This window comes from Tauraco erythrolophus, chromosome 23 (genome assembly GCF_009769465.1).
Source record: "Tauraco erythrolophus isolate bTauEry1 chromosome 23, bTauEry1.pri, whole genome shotgun sequence".
NCBI classification, from domain to species: Eukaryota; Metazoa; Chordata; class Aves; order Musophagiformes; family Musophagidae; genus Tauraco; species Tauraco erythrolophus.
In genome coordinates, this window is record NC_141487.1 from 6,268,645 (window position 1) to 6,288,477 (window position 19,833).

The 19,833-nt window shown below is 43.5% G+C and overlaps 2 protein-coding genes across 2 annotated transcripts in view; one reads left to right on the forward strand and one right to left on the reverse strand.

Annotated features, from left to right (window-relative positions):
- The first annotated feature begins 1,846 nt into the window (after positions 1-1,846).
- SCNN1D (sodium channel epithelial 1 subunit delta) lies at positions 1,847-11,692 on the forward strand. Its single transcript, XM_086625640.1, has 12 exons — positions 1,847-2,166; positions 2,999-3,242; positions 4,716-4,909; positions 6,355-6,458; positions 6,879-7,042; positions 7,612-7,710; positions 8,331-8,448; positions 9,007-9,085; positions 9,712-9,769; positions 10,531-10,586; positions 10,930-11,005; positions 11,282-11,692. The coding sequence occupies exons 1-12, from the start codon at positions 1,847-1,849 to the stop codon at positions 11,690-11,692; spliced, it is 1,923 nt and encodes a 640-aa protein (XP_086481766.1).
- A 3,479-nt stretch (positions 11,693-15,171) lies between these two features.
- ACAP3 (ArfGAP with coiled-coil, ankyrin repeat and PH domains 3) overlaps positions 15,172-19,833 on the reverse strand; it is a 55,829-nt gene continuing 51,167 nt past the window's right edge. The window contains exon 26 of the mRNA XM_086625511.1: positions 15,172-15,278. Within this exon, the coding sequence (XP_086481637.1) occupies positions 15,172-15,278 (107 nt within the window). The remainder of the gene's footprint in view (positions 15,279-19,833) is intronic.

A 19,833-nucleotide genomic window follows, 5' to 3' on the forward strand; every position in this document is an offset into this window, starting at 1 on the left:
TTAAACAATATCTTAGAAAATATAAACATGGTATGTGTTGTGGTCTTAGAGGAAAATAACTTTTGATAAACTGGGTTTTCTGGTCAGATAATACACTTTTGTGGGCTATGTTAAAGCTAGTCTGGTATACAGCTTTTGGAGTGCTCTTCACTGTTTAAGGATTATTCCTCATCTTTCTGCCAGGAACACATACACTGAAGAGACTGTTTTAGTAGCTTGTAACTCTAAGATATCATTTTGTTCAAAGAGTTCTATTCCAAAGACTTCTGAAATGAAGCCATGTTTTAAAATGGAAGGGTCTAGTTGAGGATGAAGGCATTGCAGATCAGGGCACTAGTGTCTAGAAGCTGAGCTGTCAGAACCTCGGTGGCACCTCAGACTGAGCCACTACCAAACACTTCAAGGCACGTAACAGTCAAAGCCCTGAGCTTGCATTTCATTATCACATAGGCCACTTGCAACAATTCTTTAATTATTTGTGTGCTCCTCATCTTGTCTTCAAACCCTACTGCTGCGTAAGATCTTTATTTGGAGTTAAGATTAGACAGAAGTGTTGTACTCAGTAAACTCCTCTTAATAGCATAATAGGTACGGTGATTCAGAGAGTGCTGTAATGTTGGAAACTCATGTGTTACGGGACTTGATGTCATGTTCAGTAAGTGGAAGTATGTCAACATTAGTCCAATCTCCCAGATTGATACAAAAGCCTAGGAGGGTGTCCCTGGTCTGTGCTAAAACATATGAGCATAAATAATGTTCACACTTTCATCAGCAGTGAAGTCTGAAGTTATCTAGAGCAGCACAGTAGATGTTTTACTTACAGTGACAAAGGAGACATGGATTTTGATTTCCAGTTATGCCACTCTTCTCAGGTGATTTTCAGTTTCTGTGCTTCCTTTTACCTTCTGTAAAATACAGAGAAGGGGAAGATTTTTCGATTCTTGGAATAAACTATTTATCTAAGAGATAGGTGGCAAAATTTCCATTAATAGCAATAATTAATATTTCTGTGGCCTTCAGAAACAACCCAAGAACATTTTATTTGAAGTAGTATCTGCAATGCTTTACCCACATCCTAATTTGCTTAATCCCCTCCAGTTTCAATCAAGGGGATGTTTTTCTTTGCTTCCTTTCCTAAATGCCTGATTCTGCTTGTCTGAACTATGAACTACCTACTATATTTCCTCTTGGAAGTGGCTCTATTTCAGACATGGCAGAAATTAGTCCTGTTTACCTCCATTCTGCAGAATGAGAGATAATACAGAAAAATTAAACCCAGATCCTAATTTGCAGTTTTCATCCACTTGAAAGTTGACTTTATCCTGATTCTTTGGTATGAGGATGAATCCATATTGCTAGTTCTGAGACAGTCTTGGTTCAGCCCTAAGGCCAGCATGTTTCACTAGCAATGTACTTGTAATAATGAATTAGTTACAGATCTGTATTACTGTACAGTGACACCATGTTTCTGAATTAAATATTGGTCCTTAATGTTCTTAGAAAGAAGGAAACTACACACCCGTTTGGCTGCAAACTTCTCAGCAGATGTGCATTAGTCACTTTAGCTTTGCATATGCCTGCTGACAGAGAAGTCAGTGTAAGCATGGTAGAATCCCTCAAGTGACTTTGGCAGCAGTATGCAGAACGTTTGACCTCTTTGCTACTTCCTCATGTCCAAACTCTGGAAAGACAGATGAGTCTCAGCTCACAGTTATTTTCAGCTTTTGCTAATAACAAACTCACTGGCACCCTGTTTGAAAGAGCCCATACATTGGCCATGGTCTTTCTAACAAACTAATAAGATTTTTTTTTTCCCTTTTTTATTGAAAAGAAATAGGCTTAGAGGATGGAGCCGGAAGCAGCGAGAGAAGAAGAAGAGAAGAAAGAAGGCTTGATTGAGTTTTATGATTCCTTCAAGGATATGTTTGAGTTCTTCTGCAAGAACACAACAATCCACGGCACCATCCGCCTTGTATGCTCAGACAGCAATAGGATGAAAACAGCTTTTTGGACGCTGCTTTTACTTGCCAGCTTTGGCATGTTATACTGGCAATTTGCACTTATGTTCAGCCAGTACTGGGCCTACCCTGTCGTCCTGACCATGTCAATGCATTCAGGGCCCAAGATGTTTCCAGCAATTACCATCTGCAATCTGGACCCATACAGGTAACCTGTGCTTTCCCCTTGGCTGTAGTCGTGTTTTTGCAGTCACAAAGGTGCAGGAAGGGTCAGCAAACTGATGACTGCAGCCTGGAGAAGGCTGAAGGCAGAGGGAGGTCTCTCTGCCTTACAGAGGTAGAAAGGGACTGTTGTTATTTCCAAACTGGTTTTAAGATAAGATCTTGTTGGGAATTGTGCAACAGCATGTAGCAGTTTATTTCATGCACTGAGTCAGGATAGAGGGAACTCTACCTTGTGACTTGGTTCAAGCTGCTAACTGATTTTGTGCTCTGATAAAAAAGGTCTTTCCCTAAAAAGAATGGCTACTATGTGTATTCATTCGTAACTACGCTACCAATGCGTGGAATGATGCATGCTAGAGCTGATAACTGCTCATTTTTTTGTACCACTGAATGGATTTAAGGAGACAATATAGCTTCTGTGGAAGTCTGTGTGGCCCTGCTTGTCAAACAAGGCTCACACAAGAGTGGCAAGTTATCGAGATGTTTCAAATTACATAGTAAAGGAATTATGTAATTTCCTCAGAATAATTATCTAATTGGCTGACAGGAGGGCCAGTTGGTGCAGCTGATGCTGCACAGCCACAGGTTCTGAGGTTTTCAGCAGAGAATCCAGCAACTGGAAATTCAGCTACTGGAGCTCCTAATAAATTAATTTATTGAAGTTAGGTATGCTAAGCTTAGGCACCATGACTGCTGGCTTTTCTTACACAGATATCAAGGTCTGCAGAGACCAGGAGAGTAGCCTTTCCATAGGTACTGTGAGGGCACATAAAATGTAGACATTCACAAGTAGCTAATATTTCTGTTCCTTGCAGATTTGAACTGGTTAGTGAACATTTGGTTCAGTTGGATCGTATGGCAGAGGAATCTATTGCTTTTTTGTATGGCATCAACACATCAGCCAGCTTATTCCACATGAATGAGAAAAACATCCACGTAAAAGACTTAGGCAATCTCAGCAGATCAAGCTTCAAGCTGAGCCAAAACTTCTCACTCTTGAGAATGCCTGATCACAATAATAGGTCCAGGAATAAGCATTCCAGCGTGGGCTTCAGGCTGGTAAGTGCATGTCCTCTTTGAAATTTTACGCTGGCTACAAGTACCAGGAGCTGGGGCTGGCTGCTCCCGATGGGACAGGGGAGGACAGGGACCCACCCCACAATACCTGAGCAAGCAGGCAGGGAAAGCTCGCAGATGGTGGCCAGGTCCAACCAAGAGTCCATCCAGCTCATCAGGCAAGCTCCAGGCAACGAGGCAGGTTCAAGATCAGGCCATGCAGTCAGCCCACTGGGTGGAGAGGGTCTGCAGTGAGGCAGAAGCACAGCAGCAGCCCTACAGCACAGACCAAGGAAAAGCTGAAGACCCCCAGCTGAGCTTAAATGAGCTCGTGGGCCCATGGGGAGAGGGTGTGGGTGGAGGCTCCAGGTGAGGCTGCTCAGGGCTGTTAAGGTCTATCATTGGGCTCAGGGCCCTGACAAAGGTCTCACAGGTACATTCAAAAAAAAAAAGAGTGAAAAATAGATCGTTCCAGTGCTGTGTAGTGACAGCTCAGAGGATGTTTCAGGAGAGTCCATCCCTGCCTCTAACGGTTTATGCTGATTGCCAGGATTCTTGTGAAGTGAAACAACAGCAACATCAATGGTCTTACACAGCCCATCCACCTGTGAAGTCCTTCTGATAGTGACAAATTCAGTAGACAACGGTAGCAGCAGGCTGTGGGAATCATTGCACCCCTCTCTGAAAGTATACAAACCCTCTAGACTTAGCAGGTGAGCCTAGAAATAACAGAGAAACAACACGCGAGGAGTCTCGCAGTGTCTAAATGCTGCAGTACTGGGGGCACTAGAAATGTTGCAGATAAAATGAAAGGTGACAATAACAAATCAAGAGGATCAATACAATAAATGTGTGGCTGTGGCTGTGGAGAAGAATGCAAATGCTTCAGATTCTTCATATGAAAAACAGGGTTAGCACAGATTTAAGAGCAGAAGCTACGAGAGATTGATGTGGCTTGAAAGGCCAACAATTTTTGCCTGATTATCATTGTCCTGTCCTATCCTGAAGTCCTTCACCAGGCACACTTTCAGCAGAATCTGTGGATGTTCACTTTCCTAAGGTCTGAGTAAGAACAAAGCAAGCATCTCAGCACTTGGTTAATGATTCATGGGTTGTAGAGTATTCCCACCAGCCCTGTCCTTCCTTCTCCCAAGGTACCTGAGTTTGCTTGTCTGCTCTCTTCTGCCTCTTTTCCCTGGCACTCATTCCCCTGAGATGAAGCAGCACATCTAATTCAGCTTCAAGGAGAGAAGGTGCTTAGCACATAAAAAGATGATGTCCAGGGGTCCCTCCCTTCCAACCTCAGCCATTCTGTGTTTCTGTGATAACTAAAATGATCAGAGACTTCACTTTCTTGAAAAAATAAAGGTTCCCTTTGTCCTTGTATCCAGTACTGCCTTTACCCCCGATCTCTGTTGCCCGTAGGCTGTCATGTCCTGGCTGTGCTGAATGGCTCGCCCTCTTCTTTTTTTCCAGTGCAATGCCACAGGTGGGAGTTGCTTCTACAAGACCTATTCATCTGGGATGGATGCAATTCTTGAATGGTATAGGTTTCACTACATGAATATCATGTCCCAGCTACCAGTTATAATCAACATTTCTGACCATACGGAGCAAATAGAAGATATGGTCTACTCCTGCCAGTATAATGGGGAGCCCTGCAGACCCAGGTGTGTTACTTCTTGAGATGCTAATTGTGATTTCAGCAGAACTCAAGGACTTGGGAGACCAAAACTGAGCCTACACTTCCAGGCAGTGCAGGCACTGCATCTCATGGCATACTGCCAGGCTTAGCCCTTGTTGGAGATCTGACTGAAAGAAAGAGCAGCCTTTCATGATTAGAGCTTGAGGCTAGGAACCTAGAAATTAGCATTCTGCCTTGACTTACCTCTTTATGAGTTAGTGTCTTAGGATGTCAAAGAAGCCTAAGAGAAATTTAGCAGGAATTAAACCTTTACTGGCACAAAGATGCATTGACTGTATTGAATGTATTTCTATCCGAATGGGAGGAAAGGAACAGGAATCCTCAGATATTCGATGGTTAAAAGTGAGATCTCTTCTTGCTCTAACAATGAAAAGAGGAGGGAGAAGGGGAGGAAGGATCTCACGACTCCACTGTAGCACTTGGTCACTGAGCACAAGAATTGTTCTCAACTATTAAGCCAGGAGGACTCAGTTAATGCCAAAAGAATCAGATGGTCTTTTTACACCCTATAAAAAGGGTATAAAAAAGCGAAGTGAGCCTGCTGCACAAACCAAAGGCAAAGGTGTACCTTCTTTTTAGTGCATACCTCTGGTCCTCACTGTTGGAAGCTCTTCCAAATATGTGTATACCACCCAAGACAATGCTGTCCCTCAGGGTACATGAGCCATTTGCTGGCCTACTTGTTTTCAGCTGATGCCTTGAAAAAATTTAACAGCAATGACCTCATCTATGACACAGAATAAGCAGAAGGCAAATTTAGGTAGTTTTCTGAGCATTTTCAGCAAAGAGGAGAGAGGTCTACAAAGTTTATTTTAGTCATCTCACTAGATAAGGTCCTGTTTTGTCTTTCCTGGAGGCAATTAACTCTCAACACTCTTCTACAGTTAGTGTTTCTGATGCTTTCATGCAATATATCTCTGTCTGTGCACTTGTTGGTGACCATTGTCACTTTTGTATGTGTGTTCACACAACTCTTCTTAAGAACTCCTACAAACTGATGGAATGTGGAGGCTGACTTGGCCAGTGAAGTTCAGCATGATCATAAGTGGTAGAATTTTTAAGAAAACAAGGAAAGAGAGAATCTGTTTCTCCTGTTGATTAGAGCACAGAACTTCAATCTACCTGGTTGTTGGAACAAGCAGGGAAAAATTTAGTCTACTTGATGGAAGGAAAAGCAAGTCAGAACTCTGAATTTGACTCCTGTGTTTGCTGCTCTGACTGTAACCTTGGGCAAGCAGTGAATCCTTGTGGACCTGATTTTTTCCCTTGTCTCCAATGAGTTAACAACTCTTTCCCATAGGCGCTCCTGTACATACTCACATACACACATACACAAAACACATCCTACATAGAAGTTAAAGTATTGCTACACTCATAATTAAAACCCATCAAAATCTTTCTTGATTTCAGTGACTATGTTCACTTTCACCACCCAGTCTTTGGAAGCTGCTATACTTTTAACAGCAAGGGAACAGACCCTTTTTGGACAGCTACAAAACCAGGAATTCCTTACGGTATGTTATTTGGCAAAAGGTGGGAAGAAGAGCTAAAATTAATATAATTTGGCTATGGATTAAATATGTCTTCTATACATGGCTTACTGACATAGATCCCTCTCTTCTAGTCTGGTGGCACAAATTATAGACTGTATTTTCTTGCTTCACTAGCCACATGTATATGATAGCCATATCAGCCATACCTTAACTTATAGCAAGCAGAATACTATTTTAGTTTTCAAGCAAAATATGACTACAGTTTTGGAATAGGCTGGTGCAATTGCTACCTGACAGCTCACCAGGTCCCTAAGGAAAAAGAATGGCTTTTCTGTGAGTTAAGACAGCAATTTGATCAGTGCTGACAATTCAAGATGTGGTGGTGTTCCTATTTTGGCCCAAAGTAAGTTGTTACATGCTTCCCTTTTCTTTGTGTTGCAGGACTTTCGCTTATCCTGAAAGCAGAGCAGAAGGATCACATCCCACTCTTGTCTACAGTAGCAGGTGCGAAAGTGATGATACACAACCACAATCAGACACCATTCCTTGAGCATGAAGGCTTTGACATCAGACCAGGCATTGCAACAACCATAGGCATTCAACAGGTTAGCCACTTGCTCAAGAGCATTGTTTCTTTTCCTTCTGATTGCAGGAAGTTGTGAGGAGCTGAACACAGTGACTGACTCACACAACAGATTTGTGGGAGTTTTATTGTTCACTTCTTGATTGTGCATGTGTATTTATGCAAGTCCCTTTTCACTATTCTCGAGTTGCCGTGGGTAAAATGAAATTATTTCAAATGTGCAAGTGGCCTTTTGGTCCTCAATACATTGGGGCCTGTTTTGTTTTACACTGAGGCTCTTACACCTCTTACATCTTGTTCCAGCTCTACACAGGGGGCTGCATGTGTATATTAGGATGAGAATAAATATTCAGAAGTGATTGGGTTATTTTGACATGATGAGTTACTGCTTGTCAGCTGAACCCCAGTGACTGACCACGTGCTGTGCCCTGTTGCTGTATATGTTTTATCAGCAAGGTATAGCTCAGCTACTCACATGTGTTACTACACTTCCTGTCCTCTATATGATGCTCCCTCCAGTTAAGTTTAGATGGTGATGGCTAGGTCCAATTAAAGCTCCTAATCACTCAGGCCTCTTTTCCATGTCCACAGGATGAGGTGAATCGCCTGGGCGGCAATTATGGGAAATGCACGACTAATGGCGATGATGTGAATGTTAAACTCCTGTACAACAACTCCTACACCCTGCAGGTACTGTCAGAGTGGCTGGCTGAGGCCTCAGTTTATTCAGAGTGGATGAATAGCAAACAAGTCATACCTTACTCTCCAGAGAACTTTTAGAAATCAGCAGGTTCATTGCTGGAGATAACAGGGAGATCCATGCCCCTCTGAAAAGAAGCTCGTAAACAGGGTGTTAGAAGTTGGAATGTGTTTTATTGAGTGGGGGATACTCAGTCCCAGGCACTAGGGCTCTTCCCTCCTTGTGACACAAGAGAGATCAGACACTGAGCCAGTCAAGGCAGCTGGACTGTTCTAGTAGGACATTCTTGGGCCATCAGGTCTTTATTTGTGTAAGTAGCTGCTCCTGGATCTAGATATTTGGGCTGTTTAACTGAGATGTTACTGGGCATAATGAAAAAGGGAGCTGGGGAAAATTCTGTGCTACTAAGCTCAATACTGTTTTCAGAGGTAAAAACAAGGAATGAAAAGCGAAAGCCTTTTGCATAATCGTGCTCTAGTAATGACTGGTGTCTTTTTCCAGTAACAAAATTTGTACGTTGTCTCCTAGCAGCTGCATGCTGCACACTGAAGATTTGGACGTTTGAGAATTTCTGGCTTATCTAGTCTTTTGTGCCTTCTTTATTCTCCAGGCTTGTTTACATTCCTGCTTTCAGCACATAATGATTCGAAAATGTGGCTGTGGCTATTACTACTACCCACTGCCTCCCGGTGCTGAATACTGTGACTACAATAAGCAGCCTGCATGGGGTAAGAGCAAAAGACTGCTGTCTTGTCCTTGTTGAAGGGTGACACCTTCCTATAATACTCACTGGTTACACGATTCCTTAGGTTACTGCCCTTCTACTTGATGCCTATTTCCTGATTAGACCATTTCCTTGCATCACTGAATCCAGCCAGATGGCAGACGCCTTTCTGTGTATTTGCATGGATATCAAATTAGTTCATAAAAAATCTTGATGTTATCAAGCATCCCTTTATTAAGGCCGTTAATATAAGGTCAAGGTCTTTCACGTTACCAATATCAATGGCTGTGCTGGTGTAAGACAAAGCTTTGAATAACTTCTCTTGGCTTTCTGGTTGGCCCATCCTCAGCAGATCCTTACAGGGAAGGCACCTACATTGCACACAGGTGATTAGCTCGGAAAACCATTCCAAAGTGAGAGTGGGGCAAAAAAGGTCTCTCTGACAGAGTGCTGTATGCTTAGGAAGGCCAAGTGAGGGCAGAGGCTTTGGTAGCCTTGCATTTTCTAGCCTTCCATTTCCTGAGGAAGTGTCTGAGTGTGTTTCTCCCGTTTCTTTCACCAGGTCACTGCTTTTACCAGTTGTACAACAGGCTCAGAAATCATCACCTGAATTGTTTTGACCAGTGCCCCAAGCCTTGCCGGTAGGTCACAAACGTAAAGCACAAGAAATGCCAGCTTGCAGAGGAAAATTACATCAGTGGAAATGTAGGCAACTTAGTGGAAAAATTATAGACCAACTGGCCAACTGAATTTCTGCTTTTTCTGAACCCAAGATTTCAGTTTGATGTTTGAACCTCAGTTCTAAGAAAGGGAAAAGATGACAGCATTAGACAAATTAAATCAGAACTTTGTGTGCGCATGACAGCAGAGAGGGGAAATTGTTTTAATCATACTGAAATGTTCTATTAAGCCCAAAACAAATTGTTTGTGTTATTTTTCTTCTTTCACCATTTTTATTGTAGGTCAATTTCAAAATGGAAAGACATCATTTTAAAGCCAAATATCAAGTATTTTGGTTTCGAATGCATCAAAGAAAAGTTGTCAGGATTTTGAAACCATTCTAGTTTTCCTCCTAACCTGAACAGTTTTCGGGCAACCTCTGGTTTTATTTTTTAAGGTGATTTACAAAGCTTTTTCCAAAGCTCTTAAGAGCTGCCCCCAGAACTTCTGCTTTGGGCAAGTAGTTATTGTTGTTAAACTCCTTCATGTGTTCACTTTTAAATGCCAAGAGTCATAGTGATCATAATCTCCATTTTTATCTTATCAGGGAATCACTGTACAAGGTGTCTGCTGGGACAGCTAAATGGCCATCATCAAAGTCTCAGGTAGTCTATACAGACAACTGCTATGTTTAGAGAGGATACTGTGTTTACTGTGGCTGGTAGAACATTAAAGTGAAAGCAATGACTCATGCAGCAGCAATCGAAGAGGCAAATAAAGCAAACTGGTCCAAAACCTGGGCCTAAGGGAGTCAACCTGTAGTTAAGACTCCACACTAAGGTGCTAGAGAGTTACATCCAATTTCTGTTCTAATCCAAACTTCCTTGTGACCTTAAGCAATTCACCTCACTGCCTTAGTTCCCACCTACAACATGGTGTTAATGACTTTCTGCTTCCAGTGGGTGTTGTGGTGTAACAACTCACTTATTTGCGAGGTGCTTCAGGGCTGCAATGGAAACTCTCTGAGTCAGTAGATGACCTCTTGCCATTTCTCATGTTCTAATGTTAAATGGGCATGCAGGCTGTATGACCAGCTAATTAATTCATGTAAAATAGGTGATAATGTAGATGTAAATACAACTGATACATTTTAAAAGAGGAAATTATTTGGTGGGTTTGCCTTTAAAGGCAGAGTTTAAGAACCAGAATACTTTACACACCTAAAATATCAGTATGTATTTTCTTGCTGGAAAATACAGCTACTACTTGACAGCTATCACCATATGTCATGAACCAATCAATGACATCCTTTTTTATCATTCACAATAGCCATTTTAATGCTTATGAAATCTACATTTACAAAATATTAAACATACCAAAACTCAGAAGACAGGATTGCCAATAACATACATGTACTCTGCTGCAGGACTGGATCCGTCAAGCTCTAAGGCATCAGAGTGGATATAACTCTACCAGCAACAGGTTAGTCACTGCAAGAAGGTACTCCTGTTAAAACTATGGATTAGCTCTTCACCCTTGCAGAATTTGTAGATGTTAGACTGGAAAAGGAGGACAAGAGAAAAATGTACAGGGTCATCCAATAAATTTCTCATCTTTCCTCACAATGCTGTAAGACAGTCACTTCGGTAACCTTTTTCCAAGCTCCTGTTAAACATGCTCAGGAAGAAAGCTTGAGTGAGTGGTGCAATCGATTGCCTAGCCATCAGCATGTAGAATCGAGCCTAGAATGCCAGCAGTACCTTCCACCAAGTGAACGACATGAGGACATCCCACTGTTGCTAACTGCTCCCTTTCTCCAATACAGGAAGGATATTGCCAAGGTGACTATCTTCTACCAGCAACTGAACTACCAGTCTGTGAACGAGTCTCCTTTACTCTCAGTAGGTTGCACTACATCAGCTCAAAACATTGTTACCTGTCATTAGTTGCGGTGTTGCTGTGTATGGTTGGAGGGAGGATTATTGGCGGCCTCCAAGATAGGACGGGATTATTCTTCTTAAGGAAGAGACTTGAAAATTTCACATTTTACACGGTCACAGAAAATTACTCCCCAAATGGCAAGCAGCTATCTGACCTGCTGGCAATATGGAATCATTTCATGTTCCCCCGGAGCTCTGCTGTGTTTGATAAACACAACCCTTTGTTTCTTTCAACAGGAGAATCTGCTTCTGTCCAGCATGGGAAGCCAATGGAGTCTCTGGTTTGGATCCTCAGTGTTGTCTGTAGTTGAAATGTTTGAGCTGCTTATAGATACGCTAGTCTTGTCTCTCCTCTTCTGCTACCAAAGGTTCAGGTCAAAGAAGACATTGAAAGTAGCTCACACTCCTACCATCCCCAGTGTGAGCTTGACCCTAGAAAACTACCGAGTTGTGCAAGAAGAAGCTGGAAAAAGTGATGATTCTGTTCACACTCACCCTTCTGGAGTGACTGTTGCCATGGACAACAGTGACCTGCATCTTCACCCACTCTCCAGCAAGGTGGAAATGCCAGAGCTTTGCCCAGATGTGGTGCTTAATGGATTTAGATACATGAAGGACAGCTCTTTGGAAGGGGAACTGAATAGCTAAGGGTATGTTTGTGTGCAACAGAGAATTAATTGGGAGACTTGAAACTCCCCTAATGCTCAGGTGCTGTCAGAAAGGTTGCGAACAGAAACGTTCTCGATCCACAATCTGTGAGCACCTAACCACAGAATCACAGAATCCCAGAATGTCAGGGATTGGAAGGGACCTCAAAGGATCGTCTAGTCCAATCCCCCTGCCTGAGCAGGACCACCTAGATCAGATCACACAAGAACGCGTCCAGGCGGGTTTTAACCACCGCACTGCTGAGCTTGGCAATTCTCCTCAAGCTGTTACAAGTTCGTTATTAAACCATCCATGTGTCCTGGATTCAGGCATCATGCAATGTTCTTTCGTTCCTAATGAGTATCCTGGGAGGAGAGAACTGTACTTCTGCTCTCTGGGACAGTCATCGAGTCCTCATAAAAGCCTATCCATAGCTTTTAACTTTAAAACCTTTGTGAGGGAATCAGCCTGTAGCTTCAGACAGGCCCATCTACATTTCATAAACGTACTCAAGAGAAAAGTCAGCCTGGCTGTTAATGGAAGGATTTCCAGTGGAGGCGAAGGAGTGTGTGCTCCTATCAGTCAGTGTTGTGTTGAGGATGACAGAGCAGGTAATAACAAGAGGTGGCTCTGATTACAGCTTTGCTTCCAAGACACCTCTCTGTCCTCGACCTATTACTGTTGCATTTTGAGGACAATGCACAGAATGCTGCTGCTGAGTTGCTTTTAGACTTGACCCAGATTATTTCAGTTGAGACTTACTTAGAGGAAAGAGAAAAAATGGAGTTGATGACTTTTTTATGTCACAGACGAAGTAGCTGATTTATTGAGAAGATGAAAACAATGCTGCGTTTTTGTTGCAGTCCATTTAGAAATAGAGATATTTGAATGTTGATATTTGACAGTAACTTATGTGTACATAAAATAAGAAGACATTTATTTTTGATGATGACGTTTGCACAGGAGCGTTTTAGTCTGTTATAATCTTGTTTATGACTTTCTGTAGAAAACAAGAGTTAACAAGAAATCAATGAGCTCTGTTTTGTAGCTTTTTTAAATAATAAAATACTCTGAATACAGACTATGACTGAGGGTTTAGTTTGACTTTGTTTTGCCTTCAACTGATATTTGGGTTTGTTACTACCTAACTGTTACTTCTAAGTGTTGGCTCTGGAAAAATCTTTTCCATAATGTCCATACCTTACTTGCAAGAGCCTAAATGCACAGGGCCAAATCGTGATAAGAGTTTTGGTTCCAAACACAGAGGTGAGATCCTCACAGCTTTCAGTTTGCTGCTGACATCATCGGAAGCCAAACAGCAAGATGCTTCTGAAAGTCTCACTTTTTCACTTGATTTATTAGCTTTTTTTTCATTCACAAGGGGAATCTACAGAGATGTAAACCAAACCCAAATGAATTGTGCTGTAAAACACCAAGTTACAATAAACAGGAACAGATGGGCTTCATTGCAGTGGGTGATCCAGCCTTTTCTCTGCAGGTCTTCTGCACTGGGAAATACAGCTGCTTTGCTGTCTAGCAAGAGTGATTTTATGCAATACTGTAGTCTGAGTGACCCTTTGAGAAATACCATGAGGAAAAAAGCACTGGGGACAAGAAAGAGAGAAAAGGAATCAGTCTTCTAAGCAGAATGTCTGGGCATGCCTTGGGAATGCAAAACTCAAGTGGATGTCATGCAGTCATTACTGAAAGATTACAATGTCTTAGGTATACTCACATCTATATGTGTATATACATAAAGACATACACTTTGGTCTCAAAAGAAAGCCCCACTCAGAACTCCAAGACCTGTTATCACTGGGACTAAATGGGAAGGCTAAAGGTTAGCTAAAAGGAAAATGATGAAAGAGCCTTTATGCTGTGCCCAATGCACAAAAAATATCACTGCAGAATTGTGCATCATGTAATATCATTTCCAGGAGGAGCCAATTTTGGGCCAGAGGAGTGCAGAACCAAGAATCAAGTGGCAACGTCTTGTCTTGTGGTCAAATTTGGAACAAGAGGGATGTGGCAATACAGATCAGGGATCTGTTAGCAGGGGTGTGTGCTTCGGTTTATACATGTGCAGACCCAGAAGAGCAAGGGGTGTTGCAAGCCAGGCAGGATTTTTGTATTTTAAACCTCATACTAAAGTGCTTCACTGGCTTGTAAAGATCTAGAATCAGAAAGAATGAGGAAATGTGTGTGAATTTAAAAAAAAACCCTGTCTTTATTTTCAGTTCATAGACACTGTTTTCGTGGGAGATTTTTTCACTCGCACCTTTTCAAAAAAATACATTTCTTCTTCCATAAGATATATTACATTTCAGCATGTCATAGTTTATATACATCATTCTGAAAATGCACTTTATTATGTCATGGTGCCTATACCTGTATAGTTCACACATAACCTTTTATTATTTTTGCTAACTATGACATACAACAATAAAAATGACAAAAATAATACTGAAAGCCGTGCCTTACAGAGGAGTACAACTCTCCTAATCGTGGGATGCACAACCAGCAGGAGATAGAGAGCCCCTGAGGGAAAGAGCTGGATTCTGTCTGCGGTATTGCTTGTAAAGTCTCCATGGAATCCGTGTTATATCTCCCGGTCGATGCTAAACCAAATGTCTCAATGCACTCAGTGGCAGAGGTATCTTAAGGGGTGAGTTACGCAGCAAAACGCAGTGTTTTGCCAAAGGTTTTGCAGTGGACTGGTTGGGACTGGGAGCCCTGTGGCTCAGTGGTAGTTGGGTGCTGTGTCCTGGGTGGCCTTTGTCTCCCGAGAGGACGGGAGGTCTGTGTGTGGAGGTCCCCGTACCACAGGGAGTTGCATCCTGCGGCTGTTGTGGGCAGCTGGTATACCCCGGAGCACGGCAAGCGGCGGGTGCTGGCCGTTCATGAGCTGAGCAGGCTGGCTCAGCATCACTAAAAGTCTGCAACATTCCCTTTTCCTTAGTTTTCGGAGCACTTCAGACTTGATCTCCTCCTGGCACACGCAATGCTCGGGACCGGTTACCTGTACTTCATTCCAGGCGTGGGCACTGTTGCAGTATGATAAATGCCAGTGTTGGCATACACCCAGAAAGGGGAGGTTTTCTCAGAAACAGCGATGCAGAAAGGGCACTGAAAGCTAAAAGTCCAGCTTGACGCATTTTTAAACTGCACTCAGGCATGGGACCTAAGCCTACAGTCTGAATGCATACCTGTTCTGGAATCAGTCCTGGAAGGTCTGTCATCTTCCTGGTCAGGGCACGAAAGCAGACACCAGGGAAAACACAGGTTTCCAGGTTTCCCAGCAGAAGCATGTCTGAACAGAGAATGTCTGTCTTCAGTAGCTGAGCTCGGCGTGCCTGTTACACCTGCTCCGACGCTTCTGCCGTTCTGAGCTCACGGAGCTCAGGCAGCTCAGAGCTCAGCTGCCAGCAGAAGGTCCGGGCAGAGGATGGGAGGGAGGGAGAGGGGAGGGAGGCAGGGGGCTATCTGCAGGAGTGGCTGAAATGCAGGCTCCTCCTTTTGAGTTTCTCAGGGTTGTTCGAAGCCATGTGAGAGAACTCCCGGAAGATGTCCAGGTAGGTAGCATCTCCTGCAAAAATACACAGGAAGAGGCGTTAGTCCCAATATTTTTGCTTTGCCTTGCTTTGATACTTCCCACCCGTGGAGATCATGGTGCGTCGGGCTATTTTCACTCAGAACTCATGGCTTTCATCTGGATGTAAGAGACAGCTCTACATGTGCTACAGAGACAGAGCCCAGCTCTTTAGCCTTGCACTGCCTCAGAGGGTTCTGTTTTGGCATTCCACTCTTTGATAATGAGAACAGGATTTTTCATGAGCTTGCATATGTTGCATGCTCTCAGGATTCTTGCTTCACAACGAGATTTGGGATAATTCCTCTCTTTTAACATTATTGGTACTTTTTTTTCAAAGCCCAAGAGACAGTAGAGAGACTTTTAAGACTTGCAGGAGAGAACTATTCTGGAAATTGAGTTCTCTGAAATGCAAAGATCTTCTGTCGTGCCATTTGTGCAGAGCTTCATGCAGTTGGGTTATAGGGCTTGATATTAGTTTGCTGGAGACAGTCTTCAGCCAGAAACAGAAATAAGGTAATTTACTAGTTGCCTGGCTTCTTTTCCGACAGTTGGACTTTTCAGAGCTTGTTGTGGGAGGCACAACATCAATCCACCTGTACAGGAACAAAACAACCACCTGTTGAAGGGCACTATCAGATAACAACAATTCTCCATGACAGCTACTCAAGGCCCTGTTCAAACCACAAGTGAAGGCAGAGTTCAGGTGTCCCAGCAGTGGTTCTATGATAGAATCTCCCATGATGCAGGAGCGGTCTCAGATTTATGCTGCAATTCTAGAGATAATTAGGCACCCGCATCCCATTAACGATGTCTCTGCTTGTACGTTTTCCGCTTGATGTTCTACGGCAATTTCTGCCACAGACTGGGCTACTGAGCTCATTTTTACCTGGTGATGAACCCATGTAGCCACAGGGGAAAAGATAAGGGAAAGATCCCAGGCATTCACCTACATAGGTGCAGCTACCTGTAGTCTTTCATACAGAGCTCCTGTGCCCTTTGTTTGACAGAAGACGTATCCTGGAGCATCACTGAGAGGGTAGATCCACAGCTGCTATGAGCTGCACAGCTCCAAGGCACAGCATCTGTCAACATTGCTGCAGTACTGAGAGAAAAGCTGATACAAAAAATTGGTTCCACAAAGCCAAGTCAATAGCCGGATCCGGCGTAACTTCATATTGCCTCACGAACTCGGTTGGAGAGAATGGGCTGAGAGTGACTGTGTCCAGCTGGCTGAGAGTGGACAGAGAGGGCTTGCAGCTTGCCCTTGCTCACCTGGCAGTGCTCCCTATCCTGGAGGCATCCTCCAAGAAGCATTCCTTCAGTTGCTCCTTTGATGCAAGCTTGCAGGACAGGTCCCTCTGTGAACATGGTGTCCCCTTCCTACCCCAGCTCATGGGTGAGCACACCGGGATGTGAGAATTGTCTGTTTTCAGTACATGAAGAGCATCCAGCCCAAAAGGTCTTGAGAATAATAGTCTTCAGCATTATCCACATGCAGGTGGCAAAGGCTTCCAACACGAGCCTTATTGTCAGGCAGGCTTTGATCAGGATTTGTTGCTTTTCAGGCACAGCAACGCTCAGGAAATGTGTGCTTTTGTACCTGCCACAAAACAAACTTGACGTACCTGTTAGCTTCTGATTATAGTCACTTGAGCCCCTCCCTAACTGGTGGGACTCAGCCTGTTTCCTCTGCCCCCACTAGTGCTGTCCTGGACGTACAAATATATCCTAATCCCATAGTGACTTCTGCCTTGCAGCCTGTTAGACCACTGTCCCATCCCACCAGCGACAGACCTTCCATGACCCACACTGCCTTTCATTCTCTGGGTGCATCACCCCAGCTTCCTGGCATTTACCACTTGCTCTCCTGCCACCTGTTCCTCTCCACCTTCCCTAAAAACGTACACCCTTTCTGGGAGAAGAAAAAACCCCCACCTTTATACACTTATGCACTACATAGAAAGCAGGTAGCTTTTCTACGAGGACAATACTCATCTCTCCAGGGTTTATTTAGAATGAATCTGCTGTTGAATTGTTAAGCATACCTGGCAGCTACAGGTAAGTGCTGAACTGGCTGAGTGTTTTTACACCAGTGGGATGGTGTCAAACTGGCACTCTTAAGTAGTGGGATGACAATTGCTATTGCCAGCAGCCTGACCATGTTGATAAAATCATGAAAATATCCTTGTTCAGGGAGATCACTAATCCTCTTGCATACTGGTAAAATATTTGTCCAGGCAACACTCAGATCGAACTCAAATTACAAGAATCCTACTGTTGTAGTAAAGTATTAGTCCCAGATTTTTGAAGATATGTAAGCATTTAATCCTCATTAACTAAAGAAAGAAAGAGACAGTCTTTTAGGCATCTGGGTTTCTGTAATCACATTTCAGTCTTCAGTGTATCTATCCTTGTGAGTTTGGGTGAGACCATAGTCTCCATTTATACGGGAAAGAGAAAGGTGGTAAAATAAAGCGGTGGCAGTGGGACTCAGTAAGAGGATGGGGAGCGAGCCATGTGTTTCCCAAGCTCTGTGCTTATAAGTTTTCTGTAAGACCACACAGCTCTCCTTCCATAAATGCCTCACATGTCTGTAGTGCTCCTGATTGAAATGTATCCTTCCTGTTTAACCCCTTCACTGAGTTCAGGAGTCTACCCAGATTCATTCATTGGGATGTTTGTCCCTCCAGAGGAAAACAGAGGCTATTCCACAATTTTGTTTTCCTGCATTTGTTCTCCATGCTAAGTACAATAGAAATCATGAGGCCAGGCCAGTCTTTCTTTTCTTCTTCTTCTTTTATTTTTCTGCCACAGACACACAGTAAGAGAGAAACCGAGGGAAGGATTGCACTGTGATACGTGGGAAATGATGGTCCATGTGCAGAAGAGTGATATTTTCGTCTAGTGCAAGGTCTCCTTTTACAGGATAGCCATCAGCAGAGCTCGTAACATATCAAGCATTAACAGATTCAGGTACTCTGAATAAACACGAATGGGTGGGTTGGGGCGGGTGATCTGAACCTGTCACCTTTACCCCAGCCTTCTTCCAAAGCACCCTGAAATCACATTATCACAAGACAGTATCACAGAAACCCAAATGAAAATGCAGAGTCTTTATGTGGTATTCCAGTCTATTCACTGCCATAAAATTCAAGCTGTGGGTTGCAGAAGAGAAGGAAAACAGGTTAAAAGGGAATGGTTTTCTAGATCCAGTTAATATAGGCAAGAAGGCAAGAAATCCTACATAAATAAATCAAGCCAAAGAAGGTGGAGGGAAGGAGTTTATCTAGATTTTTATTAACAGTGTTTCAAGAGACAATAGAAGAGAAGGAAGGGGGAAAAAAAGGCAGACACCACAGCAACAGTTTTAAAATTATACAAAGTAATAACATACAGAATATCTGGTTCCATAGTTACAGTCAGTACAGGCTGTGTAGGGAAAGAGGGAATTAAAAAACGTGTTACAAAGTTGTACTGAAAGCAGGCAAGTGAAGGGGGTTAATAGGTTATAGCATATTTACAGCAAGTGTCAGCCCCTGGTACAGCAGCCCAGCCATTCAGTGTGTAACAGAGCCGTACTGATCAACCCCACTTAGCAGCTTTGACTTGGCTAAAGAGCTTCTTTCTCTTTGTGCTGTTTAGATAGGAAGGTATGGGAGCCTTAGCCAGGAAGAGGCCAGCTGGGCTTTCTCAGCTCAAAGGCTTCCACTCCAGGCTGCCAGCCCAGGTAACCCCACAGTAAGAAAGGCTTACTCTGCTTCTGTGATTCAGCAGCCACAGGTCTCACGTTAGAGGGCTCCCAGGGTGGGGAATTCACACTAACATTCCTGTGCCATTGGAGGGACATGATGGATGGAAGTCAACTGAGACAAGCCTACAGATCCCCTGACAACCTGAAGGCAACAGCCTGGCCACTTCCAATTTGTCATCTATCAGAGCACAAGGACGTATAAAATAAACACGCTCCTTCATGGCCCTTACTGCAAGGAAGGTGCCATCCCAGCTGCTGCACTAGGAACACACACGGTCCTCCTTGTGCCCCAGAAACTGTCTTAGCTACTGCCTCCACCTCTATCCCTCATTCCTTCCCCATAACTATCCAGCTGCTCCATCTTCCCACCAACACAGTGCTGGGTATACAGCTCAGAAGGGATGTACCCCAGCCCAAATTGCCTATAAGGGTGAGGAACTAGCAGGCAGGCTGATAGGAATCACATTCCTATGGAAACAGCACTCCGTATTTTGGAATCTCAAAAACATCTTGTTTCTTCAGAACTCCCACTCTCCCTTCTTCTGCTCAGTCCCTTCCTTCCCACGCCCCCTTCTCCATGTAACAGCACTGCACACACTCACACACACACACACTCACACAGGCGCTTGTCATCAGCGAACCAATGGTTTAATATCACATTTAATCCGTTCATCCTGTTTTGTCTTTGGTTGAAAGCAATAATGCTCGGGCAGCGAGGAGAGAGAAGTGGGTTCAGGGACCGTCGAGCAGCACAGGAACAACACAGTCGCTGAGCAGCAGGCAACAGCTGTGTTGTGG